Source organism: Zonotrichia leucophrys, chromosome 12 (assembly GCF_028769735.1).
Source record: "Zonotrichia leucophrys gambelii isolate GWCS_2022_RI chromosome 12, RI_Zleu_2.0, whole genome shotgun sequence".
NCBI lineage: Eukaryota > Metazoa > Chordata > Aves > Passeriformes > Passerellidae > Zonotrichia > Zonotrichia leucophrys.
Window position 1 is genome coordinate 20,041,509 of NC_088182.1, and position 27,245 is coordinate 20,068,753.

The window sequence follows — 27,245 nt, forward strand, 5'->3', positions numbered from 1 at the left end:
CTCCTTTTCCTCCACCTTGCCTTGAAGCTTCTCCATCAAGGTAAACCTGAGCTCCTGCAAGCCTGGACTTCTCCCAAGCACCCAGCTGCATCATCCAGCCAGCCAAAGGTGTCTCTAAGGTGAAACCACCACAGCTGCTGCCCTTGGTCAAGCAGCAAGGGCCAGAAGAGCCCAGGCATGTTCCACCCAGCTACACTGGTATTTAATTCCAATACCTTAGGATTTCAGCTTTTGTATTTTTCATACATTTGTAATCCTGCAATTCTTTAGTGTCTAACTCTAAACTCCATACAAAGTGGCAGCTGCAGCTTTCCCATTTTGGGCAGACACAACAATTCCTCTCCGGGCCTGGCAGTCAAGGACACCTCACTGCCTCAGGCCCCCAGAGATGGAAACAAAAGTGAGTTTTGGGGCAGCAAACTTGGGGTAAATGACTTCATTACCTAAAGCTGTAATTGGAAGATTAAACCCCAATATGCAAATGGACCAAACTTATAAAAGTATAAAAACCTGTGACTACATATTTTGGGTGTAGCCCCTGGGGGAGTTTTTTCTGCCCTAAATGTACCTGAAGGCACTTCAATAAATATAACAGCTTTTTATTCTCTTAATTTTGTCTGGCCTCTGTTTTTAGGTAGTCCCATCAGGACAAACAGCATTCCCAAACCTCAGTGTGTGATCACAGCTGGTTGTTCTGCCCTGCCAGTGCCCAGGACACGTCTGGGTGTGCAGCTGAGAGCAGCACAGCACCACAGATCACAGCCTGGGGAGAGCGAGGGGAAGCTCCACGGGAACAGCCAAGCCAGGCTGAATGGCACAGAGCCGGGACGGGGAGCCAGGGGCTCATCACCAGCAGGGCTGGGGCACTGCTCCAAGAAAATAACAATGAGACCCCTTGAAAAGGTACCTAAAACACCTTGGGAAACAAACTCCTCAACTGGCAAAGCTGCTCAGTTCTATAAGGCAGGAAAAGTATGTTTTAAGCCATAAGCAAGTAAATACTGGTTCCAAAGCACTGGCAGCCACCGAGACAGAAAATGGGCAGGGAGATTTTGGGGCTCCTGAGCCCCAGCTGCTGAGGGGCTGGGGATGTGCCATTCCCAGAATCCTGTGGCCTGGCAAGCTCAGTTTCCTGCTCCCTTTCAACACTCCCTGAGGAACTGCAATGTGAGTATTAAGCAGGGAGCCCCAAACCCACTGAGCAGCCTGGCTGCTCCCGCTCTGATACAAACAGCACAGAAGGTCGTGCTTTAAAACTTAATTATAAACAGAGACATTTTAGAGCTGCAAGGAGAGCTGCAGGCTCTGGTCTCTACTGTTCCAGCAGCAGCTGGAGGGCAAAGAGGGGCTCCAGGGCTTGAGAGAATGAAGGGTAACCAAACACAAACTCTGCATGGGGAAGGTTTATGAGCTCCAGGTATACCAAAGCAGTTTCTCAGAGCTCTGAGCACCCACAGCCACCCACAAAGGAAGCACCACAGAGCAGCAGAGGCACTGGGCTGGCTCTGGTGCTGCCCCAGGGCCATACTCACATGTCAGACACCTTCCTGTAGTTGGAAGGGCACTCGAAGGACAGGCAGCGGAAGCTGCCCTGGATGTTGTAGCAAGTCTCTGCAGATGAACAGTTGTGGCTTCCTATTGCACACTCATCAATATCTAAGAAGAAACACAAGAAAAAGATGGTCTAAGTTCAAAAGTAAGAATTAATTCCTGGTATTTTTCAGGAATAAACAAACCTCACCAGGATATAATTGAGCCATGCTAAAAGACAACAGGACCTTCTCACTGACTTTTTGAGACTGGAGAAAGCTGGGCTGTGCCAGAAGAATGCATCTGGGCATGAAGGTAGCTCTGGATTAAAGCAGAGCAACTAAAATAAATCTGGAGTTAAAGCAAGCAAAGGCAAAGTGGTCACTGCTGTCCTACAGGATCCAGGAGATGTGGAACATGGGAACTCAGAACAACCCTTCAGAACAAGGCACAGAGTTCAGAAAACCTAAATAAAAGTATCTCCCCATAATGAGATGTAATTACAGAAAACATAATGAAGAGCACTTAAAAGCTCCAAAGAATAATGTGGCTACCTAAATAACACACAGCCACAAGCCCAAGCCATGGGCCTGACAATGCTGGAAGCCAGATGCAGAGACAAGGATCCAGCCTGAGCAGGAAGCATTGGCAGAGCCCTGGCAGTCACACTGTGTACTCCCAAACGTCTAGACAATGCACAGAGGCTTTAAAATGAAATAAATTCCAACAGACAAGGCATGTGGACTGTGTAGGGCCCTGCAGCTCTGCCAATTCTCACAGAGCAGAGACTCTTAGAGGGAAATCACAGCCTTCCACTCCCTCCATTCCCCTGGGATGAGAACTGATCTCACACACTGAACCAGCTGGTTTAAAAGTCTTGCAAAGAAAAGTATACAATAGGAAATAGGAGGGAATCAAAGTCAAGTAAATCCCTTGCTGGTTCTCAGCAGTGCCCGTAGGTGAAAAGAAAATTTCTTCCATATTGCAATCATTGTCATGAAAGCACTCCCTGTACCACTCTGGCTGCGCTGCAAAACACCACAGGCAGTTTCTGCAAAAAAGATCCATATGTTGGGCCATGAGATACAACTCATCTTTTGAAAATAGGGTACAAGGAACATTCCACCAGTAACTCTTCAGAACTGGTCAGATGATGAGCAACTGGAGCCAGATCTTTAGCTGGGGGGAACCAACATCATCTCCCTGCACGAGGAGCCAACAACAGAGCCAACACCACCCCAGCCTTCCTTTGACCACGTATTCAGACACACCTCAGTATCTGCCCAAACTTGTGCCTACAGACCTGCAGAGCTCCAAAATGGGGTATATCCAGGGGAGCTGCAGTTTTCTAAAGGTGAACTTTATGTAAGAATTTAAGTGCACATGGATATTACTGCAATCATACTTAAAAACACATTTGAAAATATTTTAAAATGTTTCTAAAGGATTTTAATTGTCATTTCATCTGCTTCACTGCTCCACAGTCGGGATTAAGTATGCTCATGCTGCTCAGGATTTACACAGAGAAAATTCACTGCTGTTAGCAGTCAGAATTCAAGCACAGGAGATACACAGCCAAATTCTTCATTACATGAAGGGTTCCTGAAAGAGCCAGGGCAGGAAATGCCTGGCAGTTGGTGTAAGGGCTGCAGGAATGTGCAGAGGACTAAAGGTAATCAGATCCTCCATCAGGTTACACAGGCAGTGCATCGTTTGCAAAGGGGGGCTCAGCTCTGAACCACACAGCTGCACACCAGATGAAAACCACCCGACTCCCAGGAGACATCTCCACAATTCTGAGGAAAAGGGGTGTGTGAGGGAAGGGTACTTGTCATTTCACTAACATTTATTAATGCCAGCACAATTAAGCTTAGGTGACACTGCTGGATGGCCAAGTTTCAATTACAGCACCAACATTTAATCTCCCAGTTTTCTGGAGGAGAAAACTGTAACTCATAAAGCAGCCACAGATTTCTACATCTGGCACCTCTAATACCCCTGATCATTGAGTGCTGTTCCAAGGTGCACACACAGCTCACGTGAGCCATCAAGTGCCTCAGTTTGGGGGATGAAGTGGGCTCATGGGGAATTCACTGAAGCAATTAGCTCACACTGACAGCTGAGTTGCCACAGCACTTTCCTCTAGCACAGGAAAACTGACTTTGCAGATACCAATATTTGGCAACTTTGTCGAAGACTGACTTTGGAACAGCGACTGATCCAAAACATGGGGGTTTGACTGAGCAGCTGTAAGGGCTGAGCTCACTGCAGACTGTGAGTGCTGTTACCTCTGCAGGTCCTGCCGTTGGCTGCCATGGTGTAGCCCTGCTCAGGACAGGCGCACTGGTAGCTGCCGGGGACGTTGACGCAGCGGAAGGTGCAGAGGATGCCGGCGCTCTGCGCGCACTCGTCAATGTCTGTGCAAAGAACACAGTCACAGCCCCAGCACACAAAACAGACAGAACAAACCAAAAAACAAAACAAAACACAGGTCTGCAAAGGCAGGCTGCAGGACACCAGGAAACTCTCACCTGACACATTTATAATATATTTCTAAATGTGAGCATAACCATGGAGGTCTGGCATTGCTTTGGTGCTTTCTGAAATGCTGAACACCAGCCTGCTCCCAGAAATACTGGCTGCAAGCAGTACACACTCATGGGAAGGAATAATGAGGGTGGGGCATGTCTGAATTTGAAGCACTGTCTCTCTCTGGTGCCTCTGTAATTGAGAGAATCATGGAATCACAGACTGGCTCAGGCTGGAAGGGAGCTCAAAGCTCATTCCCCTCCTTGCCATGGGCAGGGATACCTTCCACAAGACCAGGCTGAACCTGGCTTTGAACACTCCAGGGATGGGAAATCTCTCTGGTCAACCTGTGCCAGGGCCTCACTCCCCTTTCAGCAATGCATTTTTCACCAGGCTTCCCTGTGCTAGGAAGGGTGTTGGCTTCTTCACCATTCCTTATACAGAGACCCTCCAGTGTGTCAGTGCTGGTAACTTCAGCTGAAGAGGTAAAACCATTCCTCTCCATTCTGACACTCTGCTACTCATTCACTATGAGCAGCAGCCAGAGCAAGCCTTCACTCAGCAGTGCAGGTGTTCATTGATGCAATACACAAATATCTTCCCACTTGATTTCTTCAGTCAGCTCTGCCCCCATGAAACCCTTACAACAACCTCCCAGGCTGTGCAGCCCCACAGGTGTGCTCCACCCACTGAACTGCCCTGTGCAGCAGCTGAGGGACCTTCTGCAGCCTCTGTGGCAGCTGCAGCTCACAACCATCCTCAGGCATCACCTGCAGCATCAGGGGCTGCTGAGGGTCAGAGAGTTCCTGCTACAGAGAATAAACACACGCCCCTGACCTGGCGAGGCAGCACCTTACCTTTACAGGAATGCCCATCCTCTGCCAGCTGGAAGCCTTGCCTGCAGTAGCACTGGTAGGAGCCATACACATTGGCACACTCCTGGCTGCAGGGACTGTTATCACATTCATTCACATCTGCATCCAAAAACAAACACACAGAGCTGGTCACAGTGCTTCAGAACAGTGTCTTCCACCCTTTCCTGCCCTGAAAACCTTTACCTTCCAGTCACAGTGACTCAGGAAGGATTATTTGTCCCTATTTTTTCTGCTCCTTAGGCAGAATGCCAGGAAGCTGGAGCATGTCTGTTGCACCTGAATTTCATTTCTCCATATGCCAATGGAAACACACACACATGCAGACATTTGTTTCAGACTTCACAGGTTTCAGTTCACTAAAATACTGTTGCCCTAAAAAAAATCATGGAGAACTCAAAAATTTTCCATTCAATCCAAAGTCGTTTTATGTAAGTTTTGTCACTACCAAGTTTCATCTTTATCAAAATTTGAATGGTTTCCTGTTTTAACTTTGTTCTGCTCTCCTGTCATCTGAAAGGAAAGCAAAGAGTACATGGGGAAAGAAAGAAAAGGAGAAACTTGCTGACACTCATCTGACAACTCCAGTGTTTGAGGAACATTTGAAGGAGCTGAGACTGTTTAGCCTGGAGAAGAGGAGGCTCAGAGGTGACCTTATTGCTCTCTACAACTTCCTGAAGGGAGGTTGCAGACAAGTGGGGTTGGTCTCTTCCACCGGGCAGCACTGACAGAACCATGGGACACAGGCTCCAGCTACATCAGGGAAGGTACAGCTTGGATATTAGGGAGAAAATTTTCACCAAAAGAATAAAGTACTGGAATGTTCTTCCCAGGGAGGTGGTAGAATCACCATCTCTGGATGCGTTTAAAAAACAACTGGACATGGCCCTTGGTGCTATAGCTGAGGTGTTAGGGCATGGGTTGGACTCGATGATCTGAGAGGTGTCTTCTAACATCATTATTCTGTAATTCTGTGACTGTCTGCAAATCTGAGCACACAAAGGTCACTGCCTTTGTATTTCACCTCAAGGCCTCCTCCCAGGTCCCCCAGCAGCTCGTTCCCCACGGAGGAGCAGCGGTACCTTCGCAGTGCTTGCCGTCGTAGGAGAGGCGGAAGCCGGAGGAGCAGGAGCAGTGGTAGGAGCCGGGCGTGTTCTCACACGTGTGCTGGCACAGCCGCCCAGGGTAGTTCCAGCACTCGTTGATGTCTGCAGCACCAAGAGCAAACCCACAGTCAGCTGAGGGACACGAGCAAACGAGGTGCAGGAGGGGATTTTTGGATTTTTTAAAGTATCAGAGATTGGTTTGTAGAGCGTGAAGTGCTCTACAAGCTTGGGTTGGAGGCTGTGAGACTCCGAGCTCTGATTGCTGCACAGGGGGGGACCAAAGACAAAGTGCTGTGTCACGGCTCCTGGGAGGACAGTGCTGAAACCTTCAGACAGAAAAACTCCCACAGCAGCAGAAGCACAACCCACAGGGAAGAACTCTGCAGATGTTTTAAGTGACAACCTGCAGTTAAGGCAAGCCAAGGGCGCCTGGTCCCAAATCCCAGCTGGGAGCGACAGAGCCCTGGATGTGCTGCACAGCCCAGCCCTGGAGGTGATGGCACCCTCTTCTGAGGCACTGCACAGCACAACCCGGGTGGCAGTGGTGCTGAGCACTGCACAACATGGACTGCAGTGGTGCTGAGCGCAGCACAACTCAGACTGCAGAGGTGCTGAGCACTGCACACCTCAGACTGCACAGGTGCTGAGCGTTGCACTACTCGGACTGCAATGGTGCTGAGCCATGGCACAACTTGGACTGCAATGGTGCTGAGCATTGCATTACTCAGACTGCAATGGTGCTGAGCATGGCATAAATCAGACTGCAGGGGTGCTTAGCACTGCACAGCTCAGACTGCAGGGGTGCTGATCACTGCGCAGCTCATGCTGCAGGGGTGCTTAGCACTGCACAGCTCATGCTGCAGGGGTGCTGAGCAGACTGCACAGCTCATGCTGCAGAGGTGCTGACCATGGCAGAACTCAGACTGTAGTGCTGCTGAGCACTGCCTCGGGCCCAGGCCCAGGCAGGGGTCACTGCCTGCCCTCCGTGCCCCACGTACCTATGCAGCTGCGGCTGAAGGCGTCGTACTGATAGCCCGTCCTGCAGTCACAACGATAGCCCCCGGGCAGGTTGTGGCACAGCTGCCCCTCTCCACACCGGTGCACCCCAGTCTGGCACTCGTCCACATCTGCAGAGCCAGAGAGGGCCTCAGCATCAGTACAGTTTGCTTAAAACCAGTGTTTGTAAAGAGACACAAAAAGGTCCATTAATGTCAGGGTTAGAACTGGACAGGAGAAATACCATCAGCTTCTCCCTCCGTGTTCATCTCAGGGGCACCTGAGTCAAACCTGGGAAAAGCAGAGCCTTACCTTCAAAGTGAAAATGGTAACTGGACTTGCAATGGGGTTCTCCCAGTATATTCTACATTTCAGTGTAAACACACTTTGATTCTGATCAAACCATGACATTTAAACCCCTCATTCTGATGTTCTGCTATTCCATGAGTCACACCAAGCCATTTAAAGCAAAACAAGAACCAGCCAGAAATTCTGCTCATCCCTTCAATTAAAGCAATTGCTATTTTCATCTCCACCTGCCCTCTCAGTCTGCTCCTGCTGTCTACCTTTTGCTCTTTCCCAATGTTGATTTTTTTCTTTTCTCAATCAGCTCCCATTTTCATATTCCCCACGGCCTCTCATCCAAAATCCAATACCAACAAATTAGTTGCTTCTCCCCTCACACACATCATTTCCAATCTCATTCAAACTTCCTAGGAGGAAGATGAGAGTTTTCAATACAGGCTGATTTACAAGACTTGCAACATGACTAAATAGCTCATCAGCATCTAACAAATCCCTCTTACCATCTGTGACAAGAAGCATCAAAAAGTCTGATTAACCCTCAGAACTGTGTTTTTCTTCAAATATTCCAAGCTCTGCCACTTTCTCAGCCAACATATCCTGGTTTTTTCCTATTGTTCACATCTTCAATTACTTTTACAACCCAAATCCCTGTTCATGTAATTGTGGAACCTCGTCCAACTGGGACTCCTGCTTCAGATGCGTTTGCAGGGGGCTTTGGCCACAAGCCATGGCAGGCAGGGCACTGAGGGGAAGGGGACCTGACCAGGCCATGGTGGGAAGAGTGGGGTCATGGGAATTAGCAGTATGCTAACAGGACTATCCTGTACTTGGTCAAGTTTCCAGTTCTTGTTTCCAGCTGGCTCCATGCCTAGTTCATGCAAGGTCAGGTTCTGAGCTCACCTTTGTGACTGCACCTGTATCTCTATACCTGTCTGCATTTGCCCTGCCCAGGGCTCTTTGGAATCCAGCCTCTGTAACCTGCACCATGTTTTGTTATTTTGGTTATTACAGTTTCTATCTTCTGGGCTATTCCACTGTTCCCATTTCTCATTTATTAGCAGCTCCTCCCGGCTGAGCTCACAGTGAGCTTCTGAGCCCATCTGTAATAATCATCAGGATGCATCTCTAGGCTGGAAATTCACCACACTGCCCTATTTGAATTCATAAATTTGAGCACTGAATCACTTCAGAGGGCTCCTGGGCAGTTCTCCATCAAACAAGAGCCTTGGAGGGGCTGCACCCACACAGTCCCTGCTGGCACCGGGGTCAGGGATGGCAGGGAGTGCCTCTCACCATGCAGGAACTCCTGACAGGAACTGAAATTTCTGCTGGAACACTGAGTTACCAGCTTTCTTTTAATCAGAGGTAGCAGCAAAACCAGGGAAGTCTCTAATGCAGATAATTTGTAAAGTAGCAGTTTTATTTGTAATGAATTCATGTGTGCACCCAGTTTGCTAGTTTGTCCAAAATCCAGCATTCCACTACATTCAGATTTTAATTAGTTCTTTACGGCATTACATCAGAACTGTGCCATATTTCACACTTAGAGCAGTTTTCAGCTAAATCTAAGAGGCAGGTTTTAATAACTCATTTGCTAAATCAGAAAATCTGAGCATTTTAAAGACAGATGAATTCTCTAAACAGAGGAGATGACCCTACAAGTGTCGTTCTGCTGAACAAACACGTGCAGATGATGTTTTTACTACTGTGAAATGAATAAATCTGATTCAGGGATCTAATTAGCTATTGTAATGCCTCACAGACACTAGTCTTTATCACAGAGAGAGGAAATTAGGACCATATGCTTTTCTTCTTTCTTCTCTGTGCTGTCTGCCTACTTTAAAAAAAAGCCATTCAAAAAAAAAATACCAAACAACACAGACCAGCAGTAGGGACAGAGTGCACACAGCAAAGACAGAGATATCACTAATTAACATCAGTTATGTTTTCCCAAAATCAAGCTAGAGAAGCCTCCTTATGGCTGCTCCTGAAGAGCCTGGAGTGTGCTGTAAAGTAGAGACTGAAGGCCATCAGGAATCACAATGCATTCTGTTACCTCACTGTGCTCTAGAGCAGAGATGCTGGAGGATTAATGGCAATTTCCTCCTCTCTCCTGGATTTACACACAGTAAGTTTTGTTTTTAGGAACAGCTGTGGAGAAAAGCTGGATTCTTTCTGTCCCATCAATTTGAAATTTAGGAACACAACTTGCCCCAGCTATGACAGAATCACAGAACCATTGAGGATGGAAAGGGCCTCCAAGATCACCAGGTCCAGCTGTTGATCCAGCACCACCATGTTCACCACTAAGCCATGTCCCCAAGTGCCACATCCCCGTGGTTTTTGGCCATGTCCAGGGATGGGGACTGCACCCTTGCCCTCGTGTGCAGAGCATGCAGGGCAAAGGATGCTGGCACTGCAGCCAGGACAGCTGTGCTGCTCAGGGCTGCCCTGGGGAGAAATGGCATTCAGGGAGCCTCTGGCATGGTGGTGACCCTAAAAACAGCCTCGGGGTAACCATGCTCCAGGTGGTGCAGCCATCCCCAGCCCACGTGGCCTGGCTGAGAAATGACTGATCAAAAGCAGCTGCAGAACTGCGTCTGCACAGAACTGAGGGGGACAGCACTTTTGGAGCTTCTTTTTGTAAGAACTGAAATATCCCAGGCTGTAACAGGACAGAAAAGAACACTGCACTGCTTTGCCCTGAACTTAACAAAACACAGTATTTGGAAGCTTTCTCAATTTCCTCAGTTGCACACATAACCTGTTCCTTGCAAATCTGCTACTTCCAAATCTTCTCCACCTTTCCACTGGTCACGCATGGTCTGAATGGTCCAGGGGGCAAATGAGGGGAGGCAGAGGATAATGAAGAGCAAAAGGGTGAATGCAGAAATATCTGTGGAAATGGGGTCTGGCTGTACCACCGGTGGACACTACAAGCTGCTAATCATGGCCAAATTAATGGCTCTCAACACAGTTCCCACCCACCTGCAGCACTACAAAGCACATTTTGTTAATCTGCTAGCCTTCCTTTATTCCAGGGGAAGGTAGGTGAAAATCACTGGGATATCACCACTAAGCAAACTGCTGCTTTGTCATTCCTTTTTTTCTTTTTCCCCACTGACATTTCAGGATTTCCTATTTTATGTAACCTGAAACACGGGGAATCAGAGAACACCCAGCCAGCCCTGCCTTGGGCACCAGGGACTGAGCTTCCCAGCCCTTGGTGCCTCATGTGCTCATTTACAAACAAATGCTAACAAGCACTGAAATCTGCTATTCTGAGTCAGTAACTCCCTAAACACACTGGAACAAACACAAATCAGGATCAAGCTGCACACCAGCCTATATGAATATTTCATATACTCATTCTCCTCACAACTTTTTTCACACAGTGAGAATTTATCCTAAACACCCTCACCAGTGAATGTAATGGGGAACACTACGCATAGAACACCCCTACAAAGAAAATCCACTTGGTGCTAGTCTTGTGAGCCCCCAAGACCAGCATGCCCTGTTTACTGCAGATCACTTCACTTCCAGGGAGGTACTACAAAAACCACCTAGGCATTGTGGCCTTGACTGACAGGATGAGCTTAAGTGTTAAAACACACTCTCTCCAGAGTGGAAGTCAGTGAAATCTGCTGCCAAAACCAGTTGCTGAGCATACCAAGAGAAACTCCATGGAGCAACGACACATCAGGATCCTGCAGCACAAACAAATCCCAGAGCTGCAGGGACAGCAAACTCCCACTCCTCAAACACATTCAGGAACTGAAAGTAACCCCAAATATCTCTTTGGGAATGAAACAGAAGTTTCCCCTGGGAGAGCCCCCCAGCCCCAGGCTGCCTCACCGACACAGCGCGTGCCCTCCTCGTTGGAGTGGTACCCTCTGCTGCAGCTCAGCGTGTTCCTCTGGCACGTGTAGGAGCCCACCGTGTTGATGCAGTTGAATCCTGGCTTACAGGGCTCAGGGAGGGACGTGCACTCATTGATATCTGGTGAAGAACATGAACAGAACAGTGAGAGGTGCTGTGTGACCCTTCTGGTCTGCTTTCTCCCAGCTGTCACTTCTTTTTCTTCACTTCAGTTTCTCGTGCTACAAAGACAAGGCTGATGAAGGTCTGCTGTGGGAATAGCTCCAAATTGAACATGCAACTATGGGCAGCAGCATGAAGCTCCCAGCAGGGTTTACAGAAAACTCTATCTCCAAGGGGTCAGTGCACAGCTGCCAGGAGCTGCAGCACAGGGCACAGACCCTGCTGCCCACACTCACCCACACAGTTGCCCTCGGGGTCCTGCAGGAAGCCATCCATGCAGCGCTGCTTGGACTCACAGTAGAAGGAGCCCTCTGTGTTCTGGCAAACAAAGTTCACCTTGCAGCTGTGAGTTCCTCTCTGGCACTCATCGATATCTGTTCAGCACACAAAACACCACACTGGGGTGAGCTCAGCTCTACCTTTCAGTGGCCCTCATGGCCAGCTAGCCTCCAAAAAAGAAATTAGGAAGCATTATTTTAACAGACACGTGTTACCAATGGGAAATGCTGCTGGACATCACTTCAGGATTTGTCAGGTCCTGCAGCAGATTTGATTCAGGTCCCTACTGCCTCATTCACAGCATCTCTTGCAACCCACAAATACCAAAATATCTGCAGTTTTTTACAGGCTACTGTAAAACAGTTTGTAAATATAATAATCATCTATAATCTAATTTCAAGACTAGAAAGTAAATTAGATTAGTAATAAATGTTAGAAATGCTCTAGAATCAGCCAACAGAACAAGGCATTCACAAAACAGCCTCTTCAAGTAAACAAAGCTTTATTTATGACAGCTGCTTATAAAGGGAGATTTCTGGTAATTTCTATTTTATGGCTTTATGTTCTACATCAAAAGCTAAGCTCTTTCCTTAGGCATCTCTTACTGCAGCTGTCAGGAAACTGTAAAACGTGTAAGTGTAAATAACAGTGGGTTTTGCCCTGAAGGCAGGACACGTGTGTCCCTTGCACACTCCTGTGCTGCTGTGAGCACTGATGTTCCCTTCTTTGTTAGACACCTACAGGGACAGGGGGTTGAAGAACAACTCCTTAACCCATTCCAAATGCTTACATGTAAATGTAAATTAATGCTGACAAGGATTCTGAATACAGGGAGGATGGGGCTGTCAGCCCCATGTTCCATTCAGGCTGGGAATTTTTGCTGGAATCGTCAGCAAACAGCATCACCTGAGCCAGGTAGAGGAGTTAAGGGGGATTCCTCCATCAGGGAGATGTCAAATCCTAATTCAGAAGGTTTTATCCATGTTCTAAGTAATTTACAATTATCCCTGGAAACCATTTCAAACGAGTGAATGTGCAGGAAGAGCCTGTAAAGCCCAACACCTGTGTGCTGAGCAGCCTTTTCTGGCTGCAGCAAGACCAGAGTGCTGTGCAATCCTTTCCCTTCCCTTACCCACACACTCGCCGTCCTTCAGCTCGTGGCCGGGCTGGCAGCTCAGCTCCTGCAGGCAGCGGAAGGAGCCCATGGTGTTGACACAGTGCTCTCTCCTCTGGCAAGTGTGTCTCTCTGTCACACACTCGTTGATGTCTGTGAGAAAGAGGGAACAAATCAGTGCCACAGGGTGCCGAGGGATCTCCCTCTTCCTGCTCTGCTGGAAGGAGCAGAAAGCTCACAAGAAGGACACTCAATACAGGCTTTGTTACAGGGCTCTGATGATGGAAGATGCTTCTAGTCCGGGCTCTTTAGTTAGCACAGAGTGACTGAAGAGACACAAATCACAGGGGGATTTATTTCCTCCTCCTCCCCTCTCCCCAAATGCCACGGGGAAGGTGCAGGCACTGGGGATGGGGATGGACAGAACTGAGGCAAGGCAGGGTGGGCAGAGGATTGATGGCCAGCTGGTGGTGAAGGGATGGGAACTCCTGGACAAGGGAATGAGAAAGGGATTAATGCTCCTTGCTTCTCTCCAGGCTTCCAGAGCCCAGGGCACTGAGCAGCCCTGCTGTCCCAGGCCAGGCTGGCACTGCCAGGGATGGGAGCTGAGGCTGCCTGTGAGCTGGATCATGCTGACACCTGTTCCCTAAGGAATACACCCTGGGACTGGATAGGCAGGAACTCATGGAGAGGAACCCTGATAGCTCAATCAAGTCTGTAAATTTGTATTTAGAGCTTTAAAGAGATTTGATTTCAGCAAGTGGAGTCATGAAAAAGTTCTTCTTAAGAAATCACTTGAACACAAGATTGCAGAGCATGGGACAGGGAAGGAATATGAAACACCTTTAAAATGATATGTTTTGATAGGCTTGGATGAAATAATCTAAAATTCAGGTTTTGCTTATGTTAACAATGAAAGCTAGAATAGCATGATGAGCAAATACTTTGAAGCAACAAAAAGAGGCAGAGACTGGGAAGAAATTTTCTTGCCAATCTCCACAAAACCTCACACATTCCCAGTTGTATATAAAGCTAAGAATTGCTAGAGCTAACAAAAGCCAAATGTGACCAGCACCATTACCAGTCCTCTGGCTGCTCTGTGCATGAAGCTGTTTTCATACTACACAATAAAGCAAGTATTGTTTGAATCAGATTTTCATTTTGGCTGTAGAACCTCATTCTCAGATAAGTACATCAATATATGACTTCCCCTGTGGGGCACGAAAACAGGAAAAGCCATTCAAAAAGATTTTTGTATTTAAAAATGTGCCAGCTGGTTTTCTAGCAAAGAAATGAGGAGAAGCACCAAAACCCTTCAGTTCCTGGTGGGTTTGGATAACTGGTGATGTGCACTGAGTTTTGCAAGACCTACATTAGCTCAGTTACATTCCACTTCTCACTTATTCTTATTTTCCTTTTTTTTTTTGCTCACTGTTTGCCATTGCCACTCTCCACATGCTCTGGGCTTGCTTTCCAATGCTCCTGGTTAATCCACAGCAAGGTCCTGCCCATCACCTGGATCTCTGTCTACCTGTCCCACATGAAGTCTGAGCTCCTCCATGGAGGGGCAGCTCCCTGCCTGCCCCAAAGCTCCTGCAGGGTTATGTCCCCCAATGCCTGTGCAGTTTCCCACTTTCTATAAATTGCTATTATCACAATGGAGTAGAGTAAGAGTAATTTCACAAGTGATCTTGTGGGGGTAGCAAACCCCCCCACACATGGTGGGAGATGAATACAAGGTTCTGTGGTAGATCCCTCTCACCTACTTACATTTAGTTCTTTAAAAATTTTTATTTTTTTAGAATTTATTTTAGAGGAAACCAGCAATGGATGGCCACTTAATAGCACCCAACGCACTGCAAGACTTTCTGCTGGCTGTACCACAGATCTGAGATTATCTGCTCTTGCAAACCACAAAAAGGCTCTCACATAAACAAACTGACAGCATCACACTGCAGCTCATGAGCTTGAGTCAGTGCAGCACACGTCAAAATAGGAAGTATGTTTGTGACACATGAACCAAAGAGGGTAGGAGGCATTCCATGTGATCAGCAGGTGGATATTGAGTAACAGGCATTAAAATGTTGTCATTTAACAGAGAGAAAAAAAATCTAATATGATTTCATGTTTTGTCTATATTTTTGATTCAATTTTGAAAACTCTGACTGCTTGAAAAACTATGCAGAACTAGCTGGAACATATCTGAGGAAATTAAAATGACGGAAACTGGCAGATTACAATGCCGTATTCTCATTTTCAATGGAAGTTTTGTGCACATGAGACACTGACAAGTCCTTCAGCCTGACTGTGAGCTGGGCTGAGCTGCAAGGCCTGAACCCTGAGCCATGGCCAAGCAAAGTTCTGCTCTGCCTGTCCAGAGTCAGGGCAGGAGCTCCTGGCTGTGCCACCAGGCCAGCTGCCAGCCCACTACAGCCCCCTGGCCAGTTTAGCATGCAAACATGCCTGGTTTTGTTAATTTTTCTAAACAAATTCCTAAATTTGCCATAGAATCCAGAGTGCCCATGACCTGTCTCCCTCCAGTCCTGGAGCCAGCTCCACAAGTCAGTGAGATGCTTGACAGAGCACTAGGAATAACAGGAGTTATGTTTTCAGTCCCAAACACAGCTAATTCCAACACTGGACCAGCTGTGGTATTCATCCAACCCAATTAAGGCTGCGAGGGAAGGTAAGATGATGTTTTCTTTAAAAAACAGAGAAAAGAGGAAAAATAACTCAGTACTATACTGAAAACAAGTCACACAGTTAATTTTTGAGGAATCTACTCAGTCTCTGTGTGTGGCAGCAACATTCCTCACTCTATGTCAGCAAAACCCAGAATGAAACGCAATCATGTAATAACTCTTTTTTTTTCCACAGAACTGTTGCTGAAAACAGCAACACACACACGATCCCTGAGCACATCTGCTGCACCCAAGAGCTGGCATTTCTGCCATCAACATTTTACCTACTGCTATTTATCCCAATATGCACTTTGACATCAAAACCTCACTTTGATGCACCTTCTATTAAAAAAGTGAAATGCAGACTTTTCTTGTGTTGCATCTGCAGTTTCTCATTATTTTTTCCTCTCCAAATGGCCTCAGCTCTGTTGGCTTTATGGGACACATCTGTGCAATGCGGGCACTTTGTTATTTTGCAGCCACCCACCCTGTGGGAGCAGGAATAAAGAGACCATGTCGTGCTCCCTGTCAGGAGGGAACTGAGGTGGGAGTAGCAGGGACAGGAGCAGAGCTGTCAGTGTGCAGTGGGTGGTGGGAATGACTTTGCCTCCAAGTCACCAGAAAAGCAACAGCCAGCCTGGCTCTTATCTCTGAGAGCACAGAGCTCCTAGCCCAAAGGCATTTCAGTGCCTGCTCCCAGAGGGGCTGTGTGAGAGCTGTTTGAACAGCTGGGGACTCCTCTCTGCATGGCTGGCTTTTGGGGAATCCTGGCTGTGTGCTCCTGAATGCACCTGGAGTTACAAATTCCCCACCTCTGGCTAAAGGGAACTGCACAGATCACAGATTATCAGCTGCTTTGTGGCTGGGCAAAGATTGTTCCTCCTGTCCCTAAAACACGCAGAGAGTAACATCCTTAACCCAACAAGAATTTGCAAACTAATTACCAAAGGTTTTCTGCTGGATTTTGGGACAGTTCAAGGTGGAGAGCAAGCTGTTAGGCTGGAAAGGATACTCCAGGAGAACAAGGCAGTGAGCAAAACACAAACCACAGTGTATGCCTGTGGCTTTCCCCTTCGACTACAAAAGGAGGAAAAAATGTTAAACATGGCAAATGTTCTGGTGGCACCACACACGGAGCAGAGCTGGATGGGAGCAGGCAGCCCACACAACAAAGGGAAGTTTTGTAGGTTGTTTAAAAGGATACCTGTAAAAACTGCCCTGCATCAGAGGAACACAGAAGTTTGGTGTTCAGTAAGGGAGAAGAGCTTCACAAATGAGAGTTGTGGCTTTGCTTTCATGAGTAGTGCCCGAGGTTTACGGGTATCAGCCATAATCAAACTGTTCCAATGCCATGGGGCAGAGAGAGAACTGAGACAAAGGAAGTGCCTGGCACCTGCCCCAGCAGCTCCTGCCCAGGCTGCAGACACAGGCAGGAGGAACACCTTTTTTTTTAAGGAACACCTTTTAATTTAAGGAACACCCAAAAGGTGGTAAATCACAGCTCTTCTCTGGATTCTGACACTACAGAAGTTTTCCTGCTCATGCCCAAATGACACACGGCACTTGTTAACCAGATGGGATCACAGAGCTTTAAAGAGAGGAGTAAAACCAAAGCTGTGGTGGTCAGAAAAACAGTGTTATACATGTAGGGAGGAGGACAGGGGTGGAAGAGAGCTCTGCATTCACACAGGACATCGCAGCCATGAGCACTGATGATTTCCTGGATGACTGGAGGTCTCCAGGTGCTCCATTTTTCCAGGCAATGCTCCTGCTGCCTCCTAACCCAGCCTCTACAAAAATACCCAAAAAAAGAAACTATTTCACATAAGCTGAGGTCCTGGCTGCTGGGAGCAAACTAAATCCTCATAAATACACTGGTAAAAATTGATTGGTTTCTTCCATGAAGTCAAACAGCAGGGATGATCCAGCAGAATTATGATGCACCTTTGACTTTTACACAAAGAAACTTATGCCAGAATCAACAAAGGTCTCACATGAATTTTAAAATGCCCACTCTTTGGAATGGATCTTTTCCTAGTGCCTGGACTCACACGGATTGTTGAGCTGTATTTCTGAAGTACTGTGGTTTGGTGGTGTCTAGAACTTGGCAGTGTTGGACTGTGCAGAGGGATCAGCTGCTGTGACCCCTGAGCTCAGCCTGCAGTCAGCAGAGCTGCTGTGCTCCCCACCCTGTGGGCCTGGGGCTCCTGCTCAACGTTATCTGCACCTGACATGGCGGGGGAAACACCAAACAGCACAGGACTCATGAGGTGAAGGGCTGAGCAAATGGTGCATGTGTGATGTGTGTTTGTGCTGGGTGGCTCTGAGATGCCAGATGCAGGGATGGTGGGAGGTGCTGCAGAGCATGGAGAGCTGTGATGCTGAGGGAGGCCGTGTGCCTCTCGTCTTACCAACGCATTTCCTATGCCTGTTGAGAATAAAGCCCTCTGCACACATCCCACTGTGGCTGACACAGGAGAATGATCCCAGTGTGTTCTCACAAAACTGTCCGCTGGAACAAGCCTGAGCACCTGTCAGGCACTCATCCAAATCTACAGCAGCAGGGGCAGCCAAAAGGGAAAAACAGAACTCCATTAGAACAGTCCTGAAATGAAACAACATTTCTGTCACACCGGGGATGCCGAGATGAAGTGCGCTGGAGCTCCCACATCAGCAGCAGGCTGCAATACATGCAGTGTTACACTGAAAATAGGGCTGGAATAAAACCTCAGAGATCATTCAGTCCTTGATCACACTCCTGTGCTTCTGCCATTCCAGAAGAAATATCCTTAAAAACATGCAGGCATTCACATAGAGACAGTGCACAGTCCCTGAAAGAAACCTGTCACAGTGCACCACCACCCTCACCATCAGATCCTGACTTCAACAGAGGTTATAAATGTCCCTTGCCAATGTTTAAACTCACTGCCTCCACTGACAAATACAAATTTTTTCATTTCCTGTAGGAAAACGATTGCCTTGAAATGCCCCTTTTGATGCTGACATTAATTAATCAAATTAACTTCCACCACGCTTGGGTAAGCAGTGCACTGTGAATATTTCATCTGGCGATATTAAAATCCCATTTTCTTCACAGACTGTCTGGAATTTTATGAAAATGATTTGTTATTCAATAAGATCTAAGATTAAGAGTGATGTGGATCATTTGTGAGCAATTCTGAGCATTGGGAGCTCCTGCTTGTATTTCACTGTTATTGCTCCCTTACTTAGAGATTTGTAATTAAGGTTTGTCACACGACATGGCTTCTGACCCCCGAGCCCTCCCTGGGCAAACACATCCCTTGTGACTACTCAAGAACATCCATTTAAAATGTCTGTAATGTGAATGGTGAGGATGCAGCTTTGGAATTCACTGCTCATCTCCCCAGCAGCAAATGAACACCTTGAGCTGGCCCAGCTCCCATGGCATGTCCTGTGAAGCTGTGAAGCCTCCCTGAGTTCAGGTTTCCAAGGCAAGAGGAGCTAAAAGCAAACAGAGCAGATGCCAGGGCAGAGCTGTGCCCTGAGGATGCCCAGGAGAGCAAAGGGGTCCTGCTTGCTGCTCCTGCTCCCAGCCAGAGTGCTGAGTGTCCACAGCTGTGCACACAAGGCCTGGGGAGGAACTTCAGTGGGAAGAGAAACCAGAAGGGCTGTAAAAAAGCCTGCAATGTCAGAGGAAAGAAGCGCCAGCCCAGGTGCCTCCACCTCGCCAGGTAACAGCCACGCTGTGCTTCAGGAGGTACCTGTGAGGCAGAACTGAGATTCCTTCTGCCAAATGGTCTCTCTGATGGCACTGCAATTCCCAACTCTGAAAATAAGGAACAGCCGGGGGTGTGAGGTACACAAACATTTAACCATGGCTCTGTGGGGAGCCCAAAGCACTCACCTTCACAGGAAACCCCATCAGCCATGAGCGTGTAGCCAGCCATGCAGGAGCACACAGCATCTCCATCCACGATGTTGCACAGGTGCTTGCAGGGGCCGTTATCTGCACAACACAAAATTGCACAGTGCATTGTCAGAACTCAGTACATCCCTCCGGGTGTCCAGAGTTGCCAGGGACCCTGTAGAGGGCTTGGACACCCAGACATGCTGCCCAGAGCACCTGGGGATTTGATTTTGACCCTTGGAGCAAGCTGCCAACTTTGTATGAGGACATGAAAGTCACACAGGTTTGAACGGTGTAATAACAAAATTATCACAGGGCAAAAATGTATATTTTAGGATTTTTGGAATGGGGGTTATGGGGACAAGATGGAGGAATCTGGGCATGTCCAGCCTTTCTCCTTCTTCTCATGTTCTCCATTTTCTGCAGTGATGTTGGTACTTTGGGATTGGTTTAGAGTAGAAGTGCACTGTCTAACACAGCGATAGGTATTGGGAATTAAGAGTAAAAATGTTATATGTAGTTTGTAGTATAAAAAGACAACACCACCTCAGGGGCGGTCAGAGTGCCTGTGGCTGCCCTGCTGAACAGACCTTGGCTGGGCAGAAAGAAAATTTTATGGATAAGAATTAATAAACAACCTCAAGACCGAAAAGTGAAGAGTCCAGACTCGTTCTACAGTTGCATGGGCCGAAGCAGAGACATCCTGCACATCTTGGCTGAGCAAATATCAACTGCAACCCGAGAGTACATCAGGACCCCCAGCATGGATCAGCTGCAGTTCCACGCTGCCAGGCCAGCCAGGCACAATCCCAGCTCAGGCCAGGGGAATCAGCCAGGAACCAACCTGTCCAGGCAGCCCTGAGCATTGCTCACATCCTGCTGCTGCACACAGACACAGCTGGACTGCAGTGCTCCTCCTGCCTGCCCTGCTCACACCTCCCTGCCTGCACTGCTCACACCCTGCACTGCTCACACCCTGCACTGCTCAAATCCTGCACTGCTCACACTCTGCACTGCTCACAGCCCCTGCACTGCTCACCCCCTGCACTGCTCACCCCCTGCACTGCTCACACTCTGCACTGCTCACACCCACCTGCACTGCTCACACCCTGCACTGCTCACACCCCCTGCACTGCTCACACCCTGCACTGCTCACACCCTGCACTGCTCATATCCCCCTGCACTGCTCACAGCCTGCACTGCTCATATCCCCCTGCACTGCTCACACCCTGCACTGCTCACACCCTGCACTGCTCATATCCCCCTGCACTGCTCACACCCTGTACTGCTCACACCCTGCACTGCTCACACTCTGCACTGCTCACACCCTGCACTGCTCACACACCCTGCACTGCTCACAGCCTGCACTGCTCACACTCTGCACTGCTCACACACCCTGCACTGCTCACAGCTTGCACTGCTCACACTCTGCACTGCTCACACCCTGCACTGCTCATATCCCCCTGCACTGCTCACAGCCTGCACTGCTCATATCCCCCTGCACTGCTCATATCCCCCTGCACTGCTCACACCCTGCACTGCTCACAGCCTGCACTGCTCACACCCTGCACCGCTCACACCTGCAATGCTGCACTGCCCACCCCAGCATGAGGAGCAGTGGGGAACAGCCCTGGAAGCAGAGAGCAGCCTCACATTTCTCCCTCGTGTTTCCCCTGACAATTCCTCAGCCTTGTGCCACAGCAACTGCTCACACTCTGCACTGCTCACAGCCCCTGCACTGCTCACCCCCTGCACTGCTCACCCCCTGCACTGCTCACACCCACCTGCACTGCTCAGGTTGCACAGCAACAGGTTGAAGCTGTGCACTGAAATCAGACTGGAGGAGGGATGAGAGTTTTATTCTGTCTCTAAACATTCCTCTGCAACTGACACCTCCAACGTACCTTTGCACTTGTCCTGCTCTTCCTGCAAGGACACCACGAGGATGGGCTGGGAGGGAGATGCTACTGGAGGGATGGTGGCTTCAGCTTCCAGCCTGGTCATCTGTCCTCTGTCAGGATCTGCAAGGCAAGGGAGGATCAGGGACAGCACCATCCCCACCACACACCCCACAGCAAGGGGTGATCCCACTCATCCCACTGCATCATGGTTTGGAGAAGGAAACAAACATCATGGACACAGATCAGAGAGCCTGGCTGACAGTAACTTCTGTAAGTACTGCAATATCTGAAAAAAACTACAAAGTGCTGTTTTCATTTTTAAAACATTTGCTGTATTTTAAATACACTGCCTGTCTTTCATTCGGTATTTTATGGAAAAAAAAATCAAGCTTTGACCTTATCCTGTCCATCCTATTTCAACACAGACAAACAACAAACATCTTTACAAGCACAGGGTACTTTGGAATGACTTTTGTACAGCCAAGTGGAAAACATGACAGCTGCTGTCTGCCACTAATATTTTCAACAGACAGTAATGCAAAAGGTATCAGGAAAAAAAAGAGCTCTGTTACATCAATAAGAGTATCAGTATCATCAAAACAGAATCCTAAATCCATGGAGCCTAAATCCTTAAGAGGGATATGTCCTGTCCCCACTGAGTTCAAGGGTTATCTGGAGCAAAGTGTGACCCCCAAAACAGTGGCAACCTTAAGTGACTAAGGGTGATTGCAGTGCAGGTTTGGGGTGTGGGAAGAGTGATTTCCTTAAACAAGTGAAGTCAGCACAGACACATGACAGACTGTGGAACAGAGACAAACAAAATTCACCTGCTTGGCGCACAGCCTGAGTGATTTCCCCAGGAATGCCCAAGATGGGCACAGTCACACAGGGACAAGGAGAACTGAAAGGCCACTGTGCCACGTGTGGTTCAGCCAAGCAAAGCCACTGAGGTTCCCAATCCCCTTCCTGAGCCTCCCTCAGCCTGGCACAGCAAGGGCAGCACCAGCCCTCCCTGCCCTGGCCCCTGCCCTGCCCCTCTGAGCTCCCACGGGTGTCCCCTGCCCCTGTGACATTCCCATGCCCCAGGTGAGCTCTGCAAACCCCTGGGCACCCCTGGGCACAGCCCTGAGCAGCACAGCCCTGCAGGTCTGCAGGAACACGACTTCCCACATCACAAGATGTTCCACTCAGAACCTCAGCAGAGAGAGGCACTGCTGGGAGAAGAACAGCAAAGCAAAGCCATAAATACACTCCAGGTGAGCAATGAGGCCAAATCCTGAGGTGCTAAAATAAGAACTTCTCTTTGCCTCTTTTGGATTAGGTTCCTTTCCCAGAATTTTAATATAAGCAGAGCAGACAGCTGCCACAGGAACAGTCAAATGCATTCTTGAGGTAAATGCTGTAACACCACATTGAGAAGGATGACATACAGACTGCTCATTGTTTGGCTTGGGCAGAGGATTAGAAGCCTAAGGAGTTCTGTCATTGGATGGAAACACTGCTTTTGCTTGTTAAATAACAGAAAGCACTTGTAACCAATATGAGGTTTCAACTTTCTGGGTTATCTGACTTGAAATTGTGCCATTGGAGAACTCCACACATCAAAACAATTACAACACAAGTGACTTTCTTTTCCAGACTTCCACCACACCAGACAAACTTGGAGTTTGTTATCACTGAAGGATGTTAATGATTTTAGATAAAAATCAAAGTTCAGGTAGCAATGCTGTCTGTCTGAACTGAGTTAAGTTTATCTAAACTTATCTAAAGAAAACCTGACTGTGAAATACAAAATTACTCTGAGAAGAACAGATATTTCTTAAAAAATCTTTACAAATTCCCTTCTGAAAAGTGCAAACACTCTTGATTTGAACATATGAAACACCACCCTTATCCCATACCACCAAACACAAAAATAAGGTGTAACTGAGTGTCCTAAATTACCATTTTTCTTTATATTTTACAATTTCTACAGAACACATCCATGCATTAACACCCATTAAAAAAGAGCAACTGCATAGAAACTAAAGAAAAGCCTGGCTGGTGAGTGCAGGTATAAAGACACTGCCCTTCATGTGCCTTTTCTCACCTGGAGAGCAGCTGGTGCCATCCTCCTGCAGGGTGAACTCAGGGAAGCACGAGCACTTGTAGGAGCCCACGGTGTTGATGCACAGGTGCTGGCACAGCTCTCCCCCGTAGAGCAGGCACTCATCCAGGTCATCCCCGGGCAGGTTATTGGAGAGCTCGGCCTCACTGCTGATGGACAGCGCTTCGTGGTGATCCTCCCTCTCTGAAACTACAGCAGAGCGTGTCTGACAGCTATTCTGCCCTTGGCACACAATGCCAAGGAAAACCAGATCCACCCAGAACAGTTACTGCAAGGATATTACAAAGGAACCCATCCTGGAGATAACACTGTGGTGCTGGAGGGTCACCTCCTCCTCCTCCTCTAGGGCTGCAGGGACAGATTTTACAGAGCCACTGAGAAACAGCCACAGGGGAGGCCACAAGCTGACCTTCCACATCACTGCCAACCCCATTTGAACTGTGCTGAGCCCCAGCTGAAATTGGCCCCGCACTGAATTCCAAATTTCAGGAGGAGTTATCCAATTGGTTTGGAAACTTTCCAACATCACAATTTGTTGGCTTCTCCTATGTTAGCACCAGCAGCAGCCTGGGAGGCACTGAGCAGCGACAGGGCTGTCCTCCCTACTGCCTTTAAACACCAGCCAGAGCTGGAGCACCACCTGCTTCCACTCCTGACCAAGGCTTTCTGTGACATTAAAATTAATCCTTAAGTGAGTTTCTTAACCAGCTTTTCTTGAACACACAACACCAAAGCTCCTCTCTCAGTGAGGTCTCAGGTATATTTAGGGATGAGATTCTTTGCTTTCTCCAACCTGCCTTAGGAAGAAGGCAATCTGTGCTAGATCTGGGAGGAAAGCAGCTGTGCCCCCAATGCCCTGCTGCCTCCAGCAGCTGGCTGAAGGCCCTCAGGGTGAGGCACAGCCCTCAGTGACAGAAGGACACTCACCCTTCTCGGGGGTCACCGTGGGCACGGGCTCCGGGTGCCGTCTGATCTCGGGGTGCACGAAGTGATCCCCCCCTTCACAGCAGGACAGCATCACGTGGCTGCAGGGGTAGCCCAGGTTGATGTTGGACTCGCAGCTCTTCCCCTCACTCCTCAGGCGCAGGCCCAGGCTGCAGCAGTCACAGCATTGCTGCAAGACAGGGCAACATCAGCCACCAGCACTGGGAACATTGGCCACCAGCATTGGGAACATCAGCCACCAGCACTGGGAACATCAGCCACCAGCATTGGGAATGTCTGTCAGCCACCAGCACTGAGCAAACTGCCAGGGCAGTGGTGGAGTCCCCACACCTGGTTCAAAGAGTGTGTGGATGTGACACCTGAGGACATGGTTTAGTGGTGAACAGGGCAGTGGTGCTGGGTTTACAGTTACACTTGATGGTCTTAGGGGTCTGTTTCCACCTTAACAATTCTATTCTGATTAAACACAGTTTCAGGGATGAGCCCACACACACCTGGAACTGATTTGCAGTTTCCTAAGCAGTGCAGCATCTGGAAAAACATTTGGAGCGTGGACAGTTGTAAATATCAAAGCTTTACTTGTGCTTGTTTTTGCCATTCTGCACCAACGGGTCAACTGCAGCCACAACAAACACAAAGTCTGGCTGTACCAGTGATTTCAGCAGCTCCACACGCCAGGAAGGAGTGGTGCTGCACATCTTGCTCCCCCCAGGCCTTGCCTGTGTGTAGTATGAACAGGAATTATAAACAAAATAATAGAGATCTGCAGCTCTTTGCATTAGAGCTCAAAGCATGGTCAGTTTGAAGCTGTGTGACGGGAACTGGAAATAACCTGCACAGACATGAGGGTCAGCAGCATCCCAGCCTGTCAGTGCCAGCACAGACTCTCCTCTCTGCACTCCAGCCCTGCTCTGACCTTTAATGGCCTGGCTGTGCTGCACAGCATCCTGCTGGGACTGCCAGGAGGGAGCCCAGGGTGCCTTTGATGAGCTCTGTGCCTCTTTCTTTCACACCTGAACAGCAGCTTCACTGACATGCTCATCTCCCACCTCTTGCAGTTTGCTCTGCTGCAGGTGGCAGGCAAAAACTGTGTGCTGCTTTACTCAGTCCCAGACAAATCCACTGCACAGTCAGGCCACAAAAGGGCATCACATAAATGATACCAAACTCAAGAAGTCCACACTGGAGCTGCACAGTGGATACCTAACCAAGCTGAGCAGCTGGGTCTGCTGCAGAGACAACAGGGGTCACACCTGAGCTGGAGATGCCTTTGGGGATTTGAATTTAAGTGTCCTCTCACCCCTAATTTATTTATTCATTTGTTCATGTATTTTAGCTAAAATACCATGTTTCACTGCCAGAAAAGCAGAGTCTCCTTCCCTCTGCAACTCCTTTGACATCACCCACTCACTCAGAGCTTGCAGCCACACTGGAGGAGCCTCCCTGAGCCCAGAGAGGAGACTCCAGCCTGCTCAAACATTCGGGTACCCTGTGGGAAGGGTCAGACACAGGAAATGAGGGGCAGGAGCCTCCCTGAGCCCAGAGAGGAGACTCCAGCCTGCTCAAACATTCGGGTACCCTGTGGAAAGGGTCAGACACAGGATTCGAGCTGGCAGCAGGAGCTCCAGGGACAGAGCAGGAAGGAGATCCCTGAGCTGGGAAGGCACTAAGAGAAGCAGTGTTCTGAGGAGCATGGGAATGAGGAGGGATCACTTTCCACCATTAGAAACCCTAGGTGGGCATTCCCATTAATCCAGAGCCTGTCTCCTGCAGGGAGATGCATCCACTGCCAGCTCAATGCTCAGGAACTCTTGTGCTGAGCCCCTTTTTTCAGGGCAGCACTGGGGTTCTGTGAGCACTTCACACTCAGAGCACAGCCTGGCATGTGCAGCCAGCACTGAGGGCTGCAGCTCATTTTATGGCCCTGCTTCCTAATCTGAGAAATCCCCAAACACCATAAACAGCAGACATTACTCACATCTGCAAATATGCACAGCCATAAGGAGCTCCCTTCACGTGCCCAAATACGTTTGTGAAAAAATTATTTACACTGTGGGCCTTGAAGAGGATGAATTATTTTGCACACTAAATAGGCTTAAATTATCTTTTCAAATGAATATTAAAAAAAAAAAAAAAAAAAACAAAACCAAAAACCAAATCCCCTAGCAATAATGAATTGTGGTCATGCTAGAAAAGGAAAAATTCCTCTTGCCATCCTCCCCAAATCCAGAACCCTCAAATTCAAATTTTCTGAAAACAAATTATCTTTCTTTGTCTTTTGTTTTAGCTCAGTTTTGTCACCTTCAGTATGCAAAATAGAAGTTCAAGATAATACATGTTTTTACTGAAGTACTGTAAAATGTGCAATACTTGCCTTGAAGACCTCAGCTTCTTTCAGTCATAATTTGATTAACAATTTATCCCATGTGCAGGCATGACAGAGAGTATTAAATCAGTCATACATCTTTGGGCACACATATTTTCCAGGTGAACAAAACTGTCTCATTTTCCAGTGGAAAAACTTGTTCTCTGAAAAGTTCCATCTAAAATGAAAGAATTGGAATGCCTCGACTTTCTGTAAGCTGCTTTTTGAACTTCCCAGGAATTCTACAACTGATTTAATAGCAAATATGACTATTTTTACCTGGCAGTTGAGAAACCCACCTTGAGAACCATTCTATGGTTCACAGCTTTCTGCATTCCCCTCAAAACTACCTTAGCTGGAATTCTGCATAATTGGATTTACCATGGTGAAGTCTGCATGCACTAGGAAAAATCCCTAAGCCTGTGCTTTTGGTGTTAAGAGTAAATAACAATGAAAGCACCCCAAGATCAGGTTGATTTAGCACAGGTTGAACTCCTGGATCTGAAAAACCAGCACTGCCACAATGACCTTGAAGCAAAAGGTGAAAACATCTTAAATGCCTGAAGACCCACAAATGTTTGTAA

At 48.1% G+C, this 27,245-nt stretch overlaps 1 protein-coding gene across 5 annotated transcripts in view; it reads right to left on the reverse strand.

The window, feature by feature from the left end:
• FBLN2 (fibulin 2) overlaps positions 1 to 27,245 on the reverse strand; it is a 109,595-nt gene that overhangs the window by 1,405 nt on the left and 80,945 nt on the right. For all 5 annotated transcript variants that reach the window (XM_064724343.1, XM_064724342.1, XM_064724344.1 and 2 more), the window contains exons 5-16: positions 24,279 to 24,465; positions 23,334 to 23,540; positions 21,248 to 21,364; positions 19,341 to 19,442; positions 12,792 to 12,926; positions 11,617 to 11,754; positions 11,195 to 11,338; positions 7,036 to 7,164; positions 6,014 to 6,139; positions 4,917 to 5,033; positions 3,819 to 3,947; positions 1,533 to 1,656 (exon numbers count right to left, since the gene is read on the reverse strand). In XM_064724343.1, the coding sequence (XP_064580413.1) occupies positions 1,533 to 1,656; positions 3,819 to 3,947; positions 4,917 to 5,033; positions 6,014 to 6,139; positions 7,036 to 7,164; positions 11,195 to 11,338; positions 11,617 to 11,754; positions 12,792 to 12,926; positions 19,341 to 19,442; positions 21,248 to 21,364; positions 23,334 to 23,540; positions 24,279 to 24,465 (1,655 nt within the window). The remainder of the gene's footprint in view (positions 1 to 1,532; positions 1,657 to 3,818; positions 3,948 to 4,916; positions 5,034 to 6,013; positions 6,140 to 7,035; positions 7,165 to 11,194; positions 11,339 to 11,616; positions 11,755 to 12,791; positions 12,927 to 19,340; positions 19,443 to 21,247; positions 21,365 to 23,333; positions 23,541 to 24,278; positions 24,466 to 27,245) is intronic.